Source organism: Oreochromis niloticus, linkage group LG18 (genome assembly GCF_001858045.2).
Source record: "Oreochromis niloticus isolate F11D_XX linkage group LG18, O_niloticus_UMD_NMBU, whole genome shotgun sequence".
Taxonomy (NCBI): Eukaryota; Metazoa; Chordata; class Actinopteri; order Cichliformes; family Cichlidae; genus Oreochromis; species Oreochromis niloticus.
This window is the reverse complement of record NC_031982.2, coordinates 11,214,832-11,231,857: the sequence shown is the minus strand read 5'-3', so window position 1 is coordinate 11,231,857 and position 17,026 is coordinate 11,214,832. Positions and strand designations below refer to the sequence as shown.

The 17,026-nt window shown below is 40.0% G+C and overlaps 2 protein-coding genes across 2 annotated transcripts; one reads left to right on the top strand and one right to left on the bottom strand.

Moving 5' to 3' along the window:
- Window positions 1–5,803: 5,803 nt before the first annotated feature.
- mrpl34 (mitochondrial ribosomal protein L34) lies at window positions 5,804–7,757 on the bottom strand. The gene is made up of 2 exons (XM_003437773.3): window positions 7,555–7,757; window positions 5,804–6,600 (listed from the first exon to the last, which is right to left on the bottom strand). The coding sequence occupies exons 1-2, from the start codon at window positions 7,608–7,610 to the stop codon at window positions 6,285–6,287; spliced, it is 372 nt and encodes a 123-aa protein (XP_003437821.1). The 5' UTR covers window positions 7,611–7,757; the 3' UTR covers window positions 5,804–6,284.
- A 2,076-nt stretch (window positions 7,758–9,833) lies between these two features.
- On the top strand, window positions 9,834–16,363 carry abhd8a (abhydrolase domain containing 8a). Its single transcript, XM_005476069.4, has 5 exons — window positions 9,834–10,278; window positions 12,563–13,392; window positions 13,491–13,661; window positions 13,814–14,030; window positions 14,146–16,363. Exons 2-5 carry the CDS (start codon window positions 12,572–12,574, stop codon window positions 14,356–14,358), a joined length of 1,422 nt encoding a protein of 473 aa, XP_005476126.1. The 5' UTR covers window positions 9,834–10,278; window positions 12,563–12,571; the 3' UTR covers window positions 14,359–16,363.
- The last annotated feature ends 663 nt before the right edge of the window (window positions 16,364–17,026 follow it).

The window sequence follows — 17,026 nt, the reverse complement described above, 5'->3', positions numbered from 1 at the left end:
GTCAAGCGTGCAGCTGCCAAGATGCCACTTGCCACCAGTTTGGCCATATTTCAGAGCTGCAACATCACTGGAGTGCCCAAAAGCACAAGGTGTGCAATACTCAGAGACATGGCCAAGGTAAGAAAGGCTGAAAGACGACCACCACTGAACAAGACACACAAGCTGAAACGTCAAGACTGGGCCAAGAAATATCTCAAGACTGATTTTTCTAAGGTTTTATGGACTGATGAAATGAGAGTGAGTCTTGATGGGCCAGATGGATGGGCCCGTGGCTGGATTGGTAAAGGGCAGAGAGCTCCAGTCCGACTCAGACGCCAGCAAGGTGGAGGTGGAGTACTGGTTTGGGCTGGTATCATCAAAGATGAGCTTGTGGGGCCTTTTCGGGTTGAGGATGCAGTCAAGCTCAACTCCCAGTCCTACTGCCAGTTTCTGGAAGACACCTTCTTCAAGCAGTGGTACAGGAAGAAGTCTGCATCCTTCAAGAAAAACATGATTTTCATGCAGGACAATGCTCCATCACACGCGTCCAAGTACTCCACAGCGTGGCTGGCAAGAAAGGGTATAAAAGAAGAAAAACTAATGACACGGCCTCCTTGTTCACCTGATCTGAACCCCATTGAGAACCTGTGGTCCATCATCAAATGTGAGATTTACAAGGAGGGAAAACAGTACACCTCTCTGAACAGTGTCTGGGAGGCTGTGGTTGCTGCTGCACGCAATGTTGATGGTGAACAGATCAAAACACTGACAGAATCCATGGATGGCAGGCTTTTGAGTGTCCTTGCAAAGAAAGGTGGCTATATTGGTCGCTGATTTGTTTTTGTTTTGTTTTTGAATGTCAGAAATGTATATTTGTGAATGTGGAGATGTTATATTGGTTTCACTGGTAAAAATAAATAATTGAAATGGGTATATATTTGTTTTTTGTTAAGTTGCCTAATAATTATGCACAGTAATAGTCACCTGCACACACAGATATCCCCCTAAAATAGCTAAAACTAAAAACAAACTAAAAACTACTTCCAAAAACATTCAGCTTTGATATTAATGAGTTTTTTGGGTTCACTGAGAACATGGTTGTTGTTCAATAATAAAATTATTCCTCAAAAATACAACTTGCCTAATAATTCTGCACTCCCTGTAGTTGCCTCGAGATTCTTTATATTCTAAGATAAAGACCCTACAATATTAGCAAGCCCTAACAATCAGATATCGCCCTAAGAGCAAGCACTTGATGACAACTTCATGATAGAACTCCTTTTTAACAGAAACCTCTGACAGAACCAGGTTCAGGGAGGGCCAGCCATCTGCCAAGACCAGTTAAGTGTAAGGGGAAAGAGAAGAAAGCAGAGAGAGACAGGACAAAAGACACACTATGGGAGAAAGAGCCAGAGTTTAATAATCACTAATGATTAAATACAGTAGTGGACAATAAACATACAGAGACTAAAAAGAGATGAGTGAAGAAGGAACACTCTGTGCCTCATGGGAAGCATCCAGCAACTTAGGCCTAAGTAAGGGAGGGTTCAGTGTCACCTGATCCAGCTCTAAGCTCTATCATAGAAGGAATTTTTTAAGCCTAATCTTAAAACTAGAGATGGTGTCTGTCTCGCAAATCCAAACTGGGAGCACAGAAGAGGAGCTTGAAAGCTGAAATATCCCAGGAACCACAAGTAAGCCAGCAGTTTGAGAGTGAAGTGCTCTGTTGGGGTGATATGGTACTATGAGGTCGTTAAGATAGGATGGGGCCTGATTATTCAAGAACTTGTATGTGAGGTGAGAGATTTTAAACCTGATTCTTAGTAAAGAGAAGCCAGTATAGGAGAAATACGTTTTTTCTTTCTAGTCCCTGTCAGTACTCTAGGTGCACTATTTGGGATTAAATGAAGGCTTTTCAGGGAGTTTTTAGGACAGCCTGATAATAATGAATGACAGTCCAGCCTACCTTGGGATGTTCTGCTAGGTCTTGACTGCAGCCACCTTCAGTGGCCACTTGTTTGTGGGTCTCTCTGCCAACAGTTTTGTATATATATTCCTGAAAGCATGCTCTGTTGGGTTGACTATTGAAGAATACATCATCATTTTCTTTTGAGGAACTCTTTGGTCATTATTCATTTGCAGTGTTGGTCAAGTTACTTGAAAAAAGTAATCAGTAACTAATTACTGATTACTTCCCCCAAAAAGTAATCCCGTTACTTTACTGATTACTTATTTTCAAAAGTAATTAATTACTTAGTTACTTTTTAAAAACACAATTTACAACCTGAATAGGTGATAAAGCGATAGATCTTTCAGCCCAATTCTACTTTTTCTGCATAATCCATCATACAAAATGTAATCATATGGAAATGTCTCTTTTTAAAACTTGTTTTATTAGTTTTAATCTTTTAACTTTATGCATCAAGCAAAAATTAAATTATATGCAACATTCTCTGACTGGAAGAAATTTGTTTAACATTTAAACCTATTTTCTGCACATTCCAGCACATAAAATAATTTTTTTTGTGTGTTTACACTCACTCTTTCAAATAGATGAAAGTAAAACACAGCAGAAAATAAATAAAGTCAAAGGCTAGTTGCTCTATTTTCACCTGTAAAGCAGGACTGGGGTAGGCGGAGGTTTACCCTGGTGCAGGTGTGCCGCAGCGGTCAGTTGAAGACTCCGCGAGTTTCTCTGTCAATTTCCCATTACAGTCGTAGCGCACTCGGTGCTTGCTTGGAAGTTTAGGGGGGGTTTTTCGCTGTAAAAAGAAGTTTTCTTCCCACGCACAACGGACACTAATGTTTTTGTCACTTTTTATGGAATCAAACTCAAAGTAAGGTCAGTACTTCCACGTTTTAAACGCTGCATCCTCATACTCTCTCCCGTACTTGATATATTATCCATTGTTGATCTGCAGACAGCTGTTGTCACGAAAGTCGCACTCGCTTACGTCACTATCATGAGACATTCTCGCAAAAAACTCACGGTTTTAGTAACGCAGTAACGCAGCGTTCCTACGGGAAAGTAACAGTAATCTAATTACCGTTTTTGCAATGGTAATCCCTTACATTACTCCATACTTGAAAAAAAGTAATCGGATTACAGTAACGCGTTACTGCCCATCTCTGTTCATTTGCACTGTGAAGCGCTGTCTTCATTAATGTATGAAGTGATTCTCAAAGTTTGTGCTGGGGACCCCTGGTGGGCTGCAGCAATAACAGAAGTTCAGTTTGAAATTAAATCACTACGTACAGTTTCATATTTATATGTAATATGAATTAAAATTGGTAATGGTACATTTTTATATTGTGATATTAGTCATTACTCTGACCTTTACTGCTCTTATATTGAAGTTTGTGTCCCAGTGGCAAGTGGGTCACAAACTGGCCTTAACACTTTGCATACGACTGGGTAGCATTAACAATTTATAACCAACAGCCTGTGTTGGTCATGCATGTTTTTTGATTGCATTTTTCAAGGAAATAAACGACCTTCTCTTGTATTTCGATTAGTATAAAGATTTAAGGTTGGGTGGAGCCCAATGGGATTTTCTGGATTTTAAGTGAGATGTCGCACTCTTGATTTTGAAAATGGTTGAACCTTTTTTTAGTGTCACTCTGAGAAAATGTTGTTCTAATTTTAGAGATATTGCACAAATGAATGAAGGCAGTCCTATATATTTGGACATATTGTGGTCAAAAATGAAACCAAGGTTCCTCACAGTGTTACTGGAGGCCAAGGTAATGCCATCCAGAGTAGGTATCTGGTGACAGACCATATTTCTAAGATTTATAGGGCCAAGTACAACAACCTCAGTTTGATCTGCATTTAGAAGCAGGAAATCAGAAATCATCCAGACCTTTATGTCTTTAACTAGCTGAATTGTGTCATCTAGCTCCGTGGCTTAATGAAGCTGAGTGTCATCTGCATACGAATGAAAATATGAACATTTTTGCAGTGTTTTCTAATAATGTTGCCCAAGGAAAGCCTGTACAATGTAAAAAGTACTGGTCTTTGCATAAAACATGTGGAACATGACTAACTTGTGTGTGAAAACTCCTCATTTACATAACCAAACTGTAGTCAAAAGCAACAGTGTGTTCTACTCTCTGTAGTAAAATACTGAGGTCTGAAAGGAAAAACATAGAAATAGAGTTCCCTGTCAGAGGCCAGAAGAAGATCATTCATAACTTCCTCAAGTGCTGTGCTATGATGCACTAAATCTTGGCACAAACTCTTCAACTCCTCAGCAAGCTGTTTAAAAAATACTGTTTCAAGAGGGGTCAGTGTGGTCTAAAAGACAGAGTGATGGTTAAGGGGAAGACATTATTGAAGTAAACTCAGTATACATATATATATATATATCAGCAGTTTTAAAAGTTGCTATTCTTATAAGCACATCTGTGGGATGGTTGTGAATATTTTTAATGGTTAAAATGTTATTTGTGAAGAAATTCATGAAGTCATTACTTGTCATTACTAGATAAAGGAAAGTTTTTAACGAGAGCTCGGACTCAGTTTGCCTGAATACAGTGCTGAAGAGAAACCTCGGGTTGTACTTATTTGATGAATAGTAAGATGTCCTAGCTTTACGGGGGGCTTTTTTTTATTTTAGAAAAACAAACTATTTCTACAGCCTAAATGAAGACCTTCTAAATTAGTCTAAGATGCATGTTTGAGAGTTACCAAGGAGTAAAGTACTTCTGATTTGTTGCCTTCTTATTCAGGGGAGCCACCATATCAAGGCTCCAGTTGGGTTCATTATTATTTGGATAATGCCACATTTGTATGATGTAATTTGTATTTGTATGATGATGTAATTGAAATGCAGACTTTCAGGTTTAATTCAAGGGGTTTAACAAAAGTATTGCATTAACTGTTTAGGCTATAGAACCATTTTTATACCACTGGGCTATCAAATATCGATTGAAATATAAGGATTAAACCCGGATGAAAATCCCTTGCAGTCAACTACAGCCTGAATTCAGGAAGCCATGGACCAAATGCTGTTTCGTCTTAACTGCAGCCACCTTCAGTCAGTGCTTGTTTGTGGGTCTCTCGGCCTTTGGTTTTGTATATAACACCTGTATATAATACTTGAAAGCATGCTCTGTTGGGTTGACTATTAAACAATACCTCACTGTTTTCTTTTGAGGCTTGCTTTTGCAGTATGCTTTGGGTCATTATTCATTTGCACCGTTAAGTGTTGTCTGATCACTTTTTATGTTGACTTGACTACATGTAAAGTTTTATGTATCTGATAGGTCTATTTTGGTTTTTCAACCTAATGATGGCCTAACTTACATGAACATATCTTTGGACATTATACCATGCTCCAGCTACCAAATGCAAGTTCCACACTTGGAATCACATCAAGGTTTTTTTTTTATCTGCTTGTTTTGTCACAGACTAATGGGGAAACAGGGCTCGCCTGGCCACAAAACTGATTGTTAGTCAATCGTGCAGTAAATTTTGAGCCTCTGTATCTGTCAAATATCAAAAAAAGTATTTCAGGCATGTTTTTATTAGAGATAAGACCAGGACCGAATGTAGGATATGTGAAAAAGGTTAAGTAAAACATAAAAATTTGCGGCAGCTTTGTAGCTCTAAGTATAGTCTCTCAAGATAACGGAAAACTTCAAACAAAGAACAATGAATTAACAAAGAACTTCTTTTTCTTCTTATGTTCTTCCAACATAGAGGAGCTTTTTGGTACAACCAAAGGACAATCTTTAGTTTTTTAGGCCATTGTTGTGATGTTTCATTTACTCAAGCATAATACACATTTATCAGATATGCAGAAAAAATAATGTATATACCTTTTTGTGTCAACTAAGGTAACACAAACTTGTTTTTGTTTTTTTGCTGCAAATGAACTGATCATGCTCATGAGCACAGCGACTCTACAAAAGCCATTCTAAACAGGATAAAACTAAAAGAAGTGAAGGTGGTATTTTCATTTTCAGCCCGACCATGCTGATTCTGGAAAATAATTTTATTACAGGAACATTTTTTTTCTTTAAGTCAACAATGTTTACTCAAAAAGAAAAAGAAATGAAGTCACACAAATGTGCTAACATGTAATGACTTTGACCAAAACCACCCTGACCAGAGTGGGTGGGCAAAACTACAGGGCACATTTACACTCTCAAGACCAATACTGTGGAACTGCCAGACCCAGACCACACCTAGTATCACACCAGTTAACCCAATACACAAGTTCTTTGTTGCATGCTGAGCACCTTCAGCATATAAGAACCAAGCTCTGTTTCTTTAAAGTCAAATCTTCCATCGGGAACTTTCAGTGTGAGAGCGATTTCCGTCCTTTCAACATCCGCCGCAGAATCACTTCGATGCCTCCTTGTGAGCTGATCCTTTTGATCCAGCCGTGGGTTCTTTTTCGTTTGATGTTCTTGGGCTGATACTCTGTGCCTCTTTTCCGGGTCCGTACCTGCTGGTACTGCCAGGGAACCTGCTGAAACACTCCTGAACCTTCAGCTTGTGAAGAAATTGTATCTGAAGCTTTGAAAACCTGTGGTCTAGCAGCTGCTCCGGGACCAATCCAGCTGCTGAATGATCTAAGGTAAGAGGCTCCAGTTAGGTGTCCTGTGGGGATGCTGTTGGAAGAACAAAGATTAAAATGTTGTTGAAATATGTTACTCTAATTTCAAAATTATGCCACAATAATACAGTAACTTCGTGCAAGCTGTAAATCCATTTATCACAATGAAGTTTATGTGTAGGGTTTCATTTTTGGACAACAGCATTATATCAGTTATACTACTTCAATATTTAGAATAAAGGGACTAATTTTAAGAATTTGCAAACAAAATTTAGTGCAGGTTGTCTTAAAGAGTAGTGGACTGGTGGCAATTACAACATCTTTTACATTTAACTTGATAACTCACAGACTACATGAAATATACTGGTCATATTTTCATAAAAGGAACAAATATATGTGTTGTTGTTGGCTATACATTCAAGACTTCCATTTCTGTTTTTCCAGAAACTTTACAACAGTTCTAGCTTCTACAAAATAGATTTTAAGTCTTTGAGTTTACCTAGAACAATTAAAAGGTTCCATGTTAAAATCTTGCATTATAGCAAACAACACCTATATTAGAGTGGATTGTTCAACCATAATGAGCATGATCAAAGAAAGCTGGTCCTGCTTTGAGGAACAGATCGCTACGGCCCCGGTCTCCCCTACATAACATATACAAGGAGGATACTGTATGAATAAAATAACTTGTGGAAAAATTAGAGCAGAAAGTGTTTCAGTCTTCCCCAAAACTATTTTTTAAAAGTTCTTTATAGGAAACATTATTACTCTGTGTTTTTTCCCATGACCACACTGCTTATTAGCAATTAAACGTAAAATCGCCTATAAATGTAAATCAGTATTGTTTGGTTTAGCCTTTGCTCGACTAAATATAAGCTATCTATCCAGGTTAACTGCAACTAGCCATGCTGCTAAATGAGTACCAAGCTAGCTTTCCAATGTTAGCCTCATAAAGAAACACTGTGGGCTTAAGGGTTAGCCTCGCGTGCAAATAACTTAAGTCACTTACCTACGCACGTGAGTTAGACCACGCAGTCGGGAAAATGAGGACAGCATAATGTTCATTTTGAGATATTTAGGAATGTACAGACGACACCGACATGAGAGCAGTGAATGTCACAGGCAGGTCTGCTTCTTCTTCTTTGGTTTTGTTAAAAGACTGCAAACCAACGTTAAAGGTGAATGCTGCCACCTACTGATCTCAGCGTGTAAGAACCACAGAAATATATGGTTACATTAGAATGAAGTATTTTTGGATATTACTCTGAGTCACGGTACAACAGCTTTTGGTCCCGTTGGACAGATTTTAAAGAAAAGTTTTTACACAACTTTTACGTTGGTGTAAGGTATTTAGCATTTGTAGATTCTAACTGCACTAATAGGGTGAATGACCCACCAGACACATTATGAGTTTCATATTGCTTGTACCAGGTTGAAACCCCTATCGCCTTAGTTCAGCCTTAATTCTTCATAGTATAAATTCAACAAGGTGTTGGAAACGTTTTCCTGGTCCATGTTGGCATGCTCATCACACAGTTGCTGCATATCTGTTGCTTTCACATCCATGATCCTAATCTCCCGTTCTACCACATCTCAAAGATGCTCTTTTGGATTGAGACGTGGTGATTATGGAGTACAGTGAGCACACTGTCATGTTCAAGAAAGCCATTTGAGATTAATTGACTTCGGGGTGTATTATTCTGCTGGGTGCAGCTCGAAGATGGATACACAGTGGCCATAGCAATGAGATGGGCATAGTGATCAACAACAGGCATAGGCTGTGTGCTCAGTTCTTACTAAGGAGCACAAAATGTGCCCAGAAGACACCATTGTACCAACACCAGCCTGAACAGTTGATACCAGGCAGGGTGGATCCATGCTTTGGTGAAGATTTGGTAACACGTGTAAACTATGTCCTCATTTTCCTGTTCTTAGCTGAATCCACAGTCTTCTCTAGCTTAACTGCTTCAAATCTTGGCATATTGTGCCAAGATTCAATAGTGCTCTCCTGTTTACCTTGGTTATAAAGAGTAGTCATTTGAGTTACCATTGCCTTCCAATTAGCTCAAAGGAGTCCAGCCATTCTCCCATGATCTCTCACATCAACAAAGCATTTTCTCTAAGAGAACTGCCGCGTATTAGATATTTTTTTCATTTTCAGACCATTCTTCCATGTTTTGGAAATCCCAGTAGATCAGCAGTTTCTGAAATACTCTGTCTGACAATAGCAACCATTCTACTTTCAAAGTCACTTAAATGGGCTTTCTTCCTCACTCTGACGCCCAGTTTGAGCTTGTGAGCTTTAGATGTGAGAAGATGTTTTTATAATAGAGTTTCTGTATAGTCTATCCTGGCATGCTGACTGAGGACTCCTTGAGCTGTAAGTGTAATTGCTGTTGAGTGCTCTGGTGGCCATCTAGAATGTTATATGTGTAATTCACCTGCATTTTGGAGGATCTGCTTTTTGCATTGTTGCTATATTTTAATCTAACAGTTTAGTCATTAAACATTAACTTCAGGCTAGCCTTTGATGTAAAAGACCACCCTGTGATAAGACAATACACACATCAGCAGATATGTGCAAACACAAATTCTGAAGCTCTCTCCACTGACAGTCAGTACTTTTTCCATAGCCAAACTGTTGCTTATAGTGCAGTATTTTTAAAGCACTATGTATTCAAAGTTCATTACAGTGATGATGGTACACGTAGGAATCTTGAAAAAAACTGACGCACGTTTTGTTTTTAGGCGGGTATCAGTGATAAAGGCCTATTTTTTTTTAATTGAATTTTAATCTTCCAAAACACAGATACAAACAGATAAACCAATGATTATTTACGCCAAGCAATAAAACAAAGCACCCAGTTGGCTCACGGGCTCTCCGCCCAATAAACGTCACAGATTGCTTTCCAGTGACTGGCACCGGACTGTCACAGCAGCAGGCCTATGCTGATGTGAGTTCAAGAAGGGGGCACTGCTCGAAATGTGTTAGATTAAAACTGAAAGGTCATGTCTGTCCTTGGTGGTGAGGCAACAATAACTCGTTCTCAGGTGACACTTTATGATGATAGTCCGCAATCAGATGTGGGATTTGAAATAACACCCCACGCAGAGCCCCCCCCCCCCCCCCCCCCTCGACTGTGGTCACGTGCCCAATTTATTTAGACAAATTAGCCGGGCAGTCATTTTATCATTCCTGTCTCCTTTTCTGCGCCCTGGCAGGACCACACCGTATTTTTTTTTCTTTCCTTTTTTTTTTGCTGGCCTGTCAGCCCTAGCAACAAGCAAACAGGCGTCTCCCATTGGCCTCCTCAATATACAGCTGCTTTCTATTCGCCCTCCCCACCGCCACTCAGCAGCGAAAATACCCGAAGATTGCTGCTGGTGCTGCGGATTCAAGGGCAGCAGGGCTGGGTAGGGTCTGGCCCGAGTGCGCAGTGGATGCAGAGGAAGCGAGAAAAACACAGGCGTCTGTTTTCGTAATGGGTATATCATTAAACTACCAGTGGCACTCTTTTATGGATGCATGCTTTATCTTCACTCCATGCCCTCCTGCGGTCTGTAATGACAGTCTAATTGGGCCAATAAGGAGCTTTCACTGTTTTGCAGCATCTCTAGCGTAGACAAATTGTTGCGCCAGATGCAACGCTATTGTCGGTACTGTGTGGTCGGCCCTTGACTCTCATCTTTGGGTGCAGGTTTCTCATCACCTTAATCATCAGTATTTCTGCAGGTAATGCAAATCTTTTGGTTTTGCTTTTGTTTTAGCTTTTTTTTTTTTTTTGTATTGCTCTGTGACGTTTGGATATCTGATGTTTACTGTGCAGTATATCAGCGCCAATAAACGGCTGCAGGCATGTTGCATGCATGTATTTCGCCTGAGACAGATTAAAATAATAATAGATTATGAATAATATAAGCAGGGTCATTCAAAGCGCACTATTTATGAAGCCTAAAGCTGAATATATATATATGAATATTTATATAAACATATTTTTGGTGCGTATATTTGTGAGTATTTGAATCTTCTTCTTATTGCGATGTATGAATTGTTTAAAAAATAATAATCATGTGTTGTTGTAGGAACCAAGCCGCCAAGTGTTTGTGCATCAGGCGTTTTTAACATAACGGTCTCGTGTTGCAAATATAGGCCACTCACTTCACGTGCATCTTGACAGACTGCGCCTCACTCTGCTAGACTCTTGTTATGGAAATGCAGCAGCACACAGTGTACCGAATGTGTGTTACTGTAAGAGTTGGCAGGCCTGTCAACCTAAATATTCTGCAATGCAGACACACAAAACAAACAACTTCAACATGGCTGAGTAACCTTCAGCCCTGACTTTGGTCGAGGTTATGGATGTCGCGGAAACCATTACACTTGCTCCCCCACAGCCATGTTCCAGACCTGCTGGCAGGATTGGAGAATTGTAGGTCAGGAGGAGAAGCTCAGATTTAAGTGGGAGGACTGTTGAATTTGTGCTGCTGTAGTTTGTTTTGTGCAGATCTGTTGATTGTGGGTGGCCATGTAGAATATTTTTCATCTATGTGTTTTTGCTCTGTTTGTTTTTTTGGTTTTTTTTGCAGACTAGCATGGTAATAACCGTGCTCTTTGGGGAGGATTTTGCTTCTTGTGTTGATGTTCTGTTTTAATGTAAGGTGTATGGTGCTTGAAAAACTGGCACGTGCACAATATACCACAATATACCTAAAGGATTTGTTTTTGTCAGGTTTCCACAGACATCCACCAACAAATAATCATTTCCACTATTTACATTTTATTTTTATATTTCTCTAAATTTATCAAGGTACCAATCATTAAATATACTAAGTACCCAAGATGATTGGAAGACAATAAAGACGTAAACTACATGTTTACATCCTTGTATTATTTTGTACTCCTTAGTATACTAAGAAGTATAATAAGAAGTACAAAAACGCACATTAATATAGGGGAATGCACAAATATCCTACAATAATGCACATAATGCTCAATGGTAATGAGTTGCAAATGCAGCTCAACTCAAATGTTAAAAGGGTTTTCAATTTGTGTGTAAAAATAAGGGTTCACTTTGCATCCAATGAGATGTATATCACTTTGCATTCACACAAAAGTGTGCTGAATGATAGTGTGGATAATGCATATATAGTGCATAGACACAACAGCAGTTCCTTAAACAAGGAAACAAACAAGGAAACAATAAAGTCTCACCAGCTACTGAAGATGTGACTCAGCCTTGTGTGTTTCCTAGAGATAACGGTGTTTTCTATCAAAAGTGGGGACACTAATGTGTGTGTTTGTGCTGCTGACAGCAGAATGTCAAGCAGTGGCTGGACCTAAATGGAAACATAGAAACCAGCTCTCCCGCCGGAAAGAGCGCAGTTTGGAAAACTGCTATCATGTTGTCGTGAGACACACGGTCCGCAGACATGTGTACAGTCATGCCCTCTGACTGGAGTTCTCTATTTATATATATCCTGATTCTGACCATGTGAAACAGAGGGGTTATTAATAGCAGACATCTAGCTCGGACTAGGTTGTTTATATGGTGTGTGGTGCAAATATTGCTTTGCAGTTGTTTGTTGAATGCATCAGAATGTCAAGCCAGGTGAGTCACCGAGGTGAGTGTGTTAGTAGAGACTTAAACAGCTCTGTTGGATATGATATGGATATTGAAATGTGTTAAAGTACCCTTTATTTTGGCGTAGTTTGTTTCTGGCTCTGGACTGATGAAGGATAAAGAAAGCCTTTTCCTTGTGTCTCTGTTGCTAGGAAACAGCTTGGGTTCAGTTTTGTAGGAATCAAGCTGGGTCCAATTTCTTGCAGTGCAGCCAATGCCATTGGCAAAGCACTGCAACTGGAACAAGTTAGAATGCTTGAATGTTTGAAACTGTGAGACTAAATGAGCTGTGAAAAGTAGGGCAAGACATTAAAAATATTTTTTTTCCCACATTTCAAAGGAAGCATCAGAGTACTGATATGTTTTATTTGTGTCTGTGTGATGTTGTTCCTGCAGGGAAACACCATGCTGACTAGCATCACTGAAGGGATACTGTGCTGCCTGACTGGGAAGACTGCCAATCTAGTCTTGCCCCTGGAGTCGTCAGAACCCTCTGATGGTTTTGAGTATGTGGAGGTGAAACCTGGGAGAGTCCTGCGAGTGCGGCATATCGTCCCTGAGCGCCAACCCATAGAAACAGAAAAACAAGTTGCTGAAAAGGACAATGCAGATGTTGACTGTTATGATAAAGATTCTCCCGAATCTAATAATGACAGCGATAATGGCAGCATTGTCCACTGCAAGAGGAAGATCACAGTCTACCGAAATGGCCAGCTGGTGATCGAAAATCTCGGGGATGTTTTGCACTCTGAGATTCTGCAGTGTCAGGATGGGGATTTAGAGCCCTGCAGCACTGTAGAGGTGGAGCTTGCTGACTACAAAGAAATAGCCTCTTCTCCAGACCCCAACCCTGTTCCTCCTCCAGTTCCTCCACCACCTGGGGAACATAAACCTGCTCCGCCTCCGCGGCGCCGCCGTCGCAAGCCCAAGCGCACAGTTTTAATAGACTCCAAGAGGATGATCTCGAGCTGCAAAGGAACGCACTCGGATGTAGCACTGTTCTTCGTGCATGGCGTCGGAGGATCTCTTGACATCTGGAGCAGCCAGCTGGACTTCTTCTCCCGCCTGGGCTACGAGGTCATTGCACCGGATTTGGCAGGTCACGGAGCAAGCACAGCGCCACAGATTGCAGCAGCTTATACCTTTTATGCCCTCGCGGAGGACCTGCGAGCCATCTTCAAGAGATATGCTCGTAAACGCAACATTCTTATTGGCCACTCATATGGGTGAGGATTTGTGAGATGCTTGTGTTGAGGGTCAGCTTAGAAAAGTAAGGGCATACAGTGATTAACATGCTGTACCTATCCCATTATATCTCTTCCAGAGTGTCATTTTGTACCTTCCTGGCCCACGAATATCCCGATCTGGTCCATAAGGTAGTAATGATCAACGGAGGGGGTCCCACAGCCCTGGAGCCCAGCCTCTGTTCCATCTTCCAACTGCCGTCTTGTGTCCTTCACTGTCTGTCACCTTGTCTGGCCTGGAGCTTCCTCAAGTAAGACGCTGTGATGCTGCAAACAGTAGTGACACACTGTGACAGACAGATGTAATAGATAAATTATAGCTTGGTTAAAATGTTTACTATCTTTAAAATGTGCAGGAAGCAGATTTTGGTAAAGTTTTTTTCTTTCTTTTTCTAATCTTCAGAGCTGGATTTGCCCGTCAGGGTGCCAAAGAAAAGCAGCTTTTGAAGCAGGGCAATGCCTTCAATGTGTCTCCATTCGTTTTGCGTGCCATGATGAGCGGTCAGTACTGGCCCGAGGGGGACGAGGTCTACCATGCCGAGCTCACTGTGCCCATTCTTCTGGTTCATGGCATGTGTGACAAATTTGTGCCCATGGATGAGGACCAGCGGATGGCAGAGGTATATCACACCTTTATCCAAACAAGAGCTATTTTGTTTCATTTGTTATTTATTGTCTCATAGATTTGGATTTGGATCTGTTGTAATTTTATCCATTTTTGGCTCTTGTTTTTAGATCCTCCTGTTCGCTTTCTTAAAAGTAATCGAAGAGGGAAGTCACATGGTCATGATGGAGTGTCCTGAAACTGTCAACACCCTCCTGCATGAGTTCTTTCTATGGGAGCCTGACATGTCAAGAAAAGTCAGCAGCAAGACAGACACAGAGAAGGCGATCGCTGCCAGTGACACTCTCCACACGCTGAAAAACAGTAAACCTGTGAACAAATAACCATCAAGGCATAAAGTTTTATTACAGAGCAAAGAAGAAGGCCTATTTTTCGGCAGTTGGCATGTATTCCTAAGGCTCCCAGGGCTGAGAGCTGTTTAAAACAGGGTCACATCTTATGGATGTAGATGACCACTGGTGCTCCGAGATGAAGCGGGAAAGGACGTATGATGAGAGGGGCGGATGCCGATACACAGTCAGTTTCTGCTACGCTTTTTGATACCAGTTTGTCCTCCATCTCACCATGTTTGCAAACCAACACAAAGTCTGGAGGTCAAAGGGACCATGATTTGTGTATGAAATGTTTGTGGTGAAGAACTGACCGACGAGGCGTAAAGGGCGTGAAACGCTGTTGGAATTGTCTCGCCTCCATCATATATATTCTGTAAAGTACTGCAGAAAAGAGCTCCTGTTCTACCTTAACAAAATGGCTAATGTATCCATTTTAGCCCTGCTTTCAGTGGAAGAGAAGAAAAAAAACCCATCAAACATAGTAAACCGGGGAATCAGTGAGGGTGATGAGCAATTTATAACAGAATAATTGTGTTTGATTAAATGCAGACAGCGGGGAAATAGATTAAATGCATTTAATATACTACACTGTCCATGTAAAATGTGATTAATAACTGTGTCACATGCTTACATAAATTGCAATATGATTGAAGGAGAAACACACACATACAAAAAAAAAATTGTAGCATATTGTTTTGGAACCACATATGCATAATATGCAGTGTACAGCATCTCAGACACACACAATCTGACTGATTAACAAATGACAGAAGCAAGTTACTTTCCTTGCTTTAAACTCAAAATCAAAAATGCTATGCGTCAGTATTAAAGTGTAATCAATTCATAGTTAATAGTTAATTTTAAAACAAACATCAAAGCCGAGAGATTCTCTTCCAGATTAACAGCCATTGCCTCGATACCATACATATATACATATATATATATATATATATATATATATTATCCTAAGGATAAAAAGTACTGAGAGCATGCATGAGTTCAGAGTATGGAAAGATATATACACAAGGGTTGTTTCAGACAGTTGCAATATATTGCCATAAATTCCCAGCACAATCGTCTTTAATGAAATGGTTCCTCTCAGTGTGTAAGTATTATTATTGTTTATTTATTTCCGTTTTTATCCTGGCATAACAGCAACAAACTGATAAAATGTTGTCTTAAACTGATAACTGATCACGAAACACGTGTGCGTTACCTAACCCTGCTGCTCCCCGTCCACCCTATACTGTATATCTACTCATGTCGGACTGAAGGAAGCAGGACATGCTGCTCGCTGTTAGACATTCATTCGTGAATGTTGCTTTGTCTCATAGTGGGACAGTAAAGTGTGAATAAAAGCACAGTCTGATTCTCCCTGACAGTGCTTATCTGTTGATTGGATAGATTACTGTTATGTGTAACAGAAGGTGTAAGTCAGCAGAAGCCCAAATATGAATCTGCCAAAGGTGAAAAATCCCCTTAAGAAAAAAAAACAACAACAAGAGAGGGACTTTTGTGCTCTTCATGCTGGTCTGTTATATATGCATTTTAAGAGAGAGTGCAGATGCGAGATGACTGGATTTATGCAACAGGAACAAATGAACAGAAATAGTTTGGGAATAAATGGACCCGGCTCTAAAACATTATATATTCTCTATGGACTTTATAAAAACCAACAAGTGCTGCTGATGCAAAGTACTGTATGTCTCTTTTGGTGTAAAAGGTCAGTAAAACTGTATGGACTACAGGGTGCACATGTACTTCTCCTTATGCTAAAAGTGTGCATATATAAATTATCAGTGCTCATATGTGCTATATCTTTTTGTGGTTAACAAAATATGTTAATGTTATTGTGGCATTTATTCAAGGGAATCATATTATATGCACTGCCTAAATGTAGATGCATATAACATTATATAGCCTATTAAAACAGTCGAATTCAGTGTATGAATGTGCCTTTCCTGGCATGAAATAAATCAGATGTTCCCAGTTAAAAGGTGTTTGTTTTCTCTGTTGAGTGCTGGATATGATACTTCCTTCTCATCTTCTTCTTCTTTTTCCAGCAGCGCCCTTTAGGGGTCGCTGAACATCTGACTACATCTCACCCTCTGCTTAGTATCCTCCTCTGTCACACCAAACCCTCTGCATTTCCTCCACACGACCCTGTAAACCTCTTTAGCTCTTGCTGTCCATCACTTTAAATGGTTGACACCAGGAATTTAAACTCATCCACCTCTACTGTACTTTTTGAATCTTTTCAACCTTTCTACCTGCCTCCCACTCATTCACAAACTTGTACTATAAGGATTCATTACAAATTAGAAAACTGAAGTGGGCAATTTGCATTTTACTGAGAAAAAACAATCATGTTTTGGGGGGGGGGAAAAAATTCAATTCTGACATTTTTTTCATCACGTTTATTAAATAGAGGCCTGCAAATATCCCTAAGGCAATATACTGAATGGACACATATTAGCTCAATCCTATTCTTTTTCCTAAATGACCATAGAAATGTATTTCTTGTCTCTGGACAGCACTTTTTATAAGCAGTCATGATCAAATTGACTGCTTATAAAATGCTGATAAAATGTTAAAATGTTTTGTCGCTCCTCTGGTGTTCATGTCACTTTTGTGAAACTGGCGACTGCAGACTGGCATC

Coding starts and splice junctions, on each gene's coding strand:
- mrpl34 (XM_003437773.3), bottom strand. CDS start 7,610: ATGAACATTATGCTGTCCTCATTTTCCCGACTGCGTGGTCTAACTCAC. Junction 6,601..7,554: donor GGTCTAACTCACGTGCGTAG/GTAAGTGACTTA, acceptor TTCTTCCAACAG/CATCCCCACAGGACACCTAA.
- abhd8a (XM_005476069.4), top strand. CDS start 12,572: ATGCTGACTAGCATCACTGAAGGGATACTGTGCTGCCTGACTGGGAAG. Junction 13,662..13,813: donor CTGGCCTGGAGCTTCCTCAA/GTAAGACGCTGT, acceptor TCTAATCTTCAG/AGCTGGATTTGCCCGTCAGG. Junction 14,031..14,145: donor AGGACCAGCGGATGGCAGAG/GTATATCACACC, acceptor TCTTGTTTTTAG/ATCCTCCTGTTCGCTTTCTT.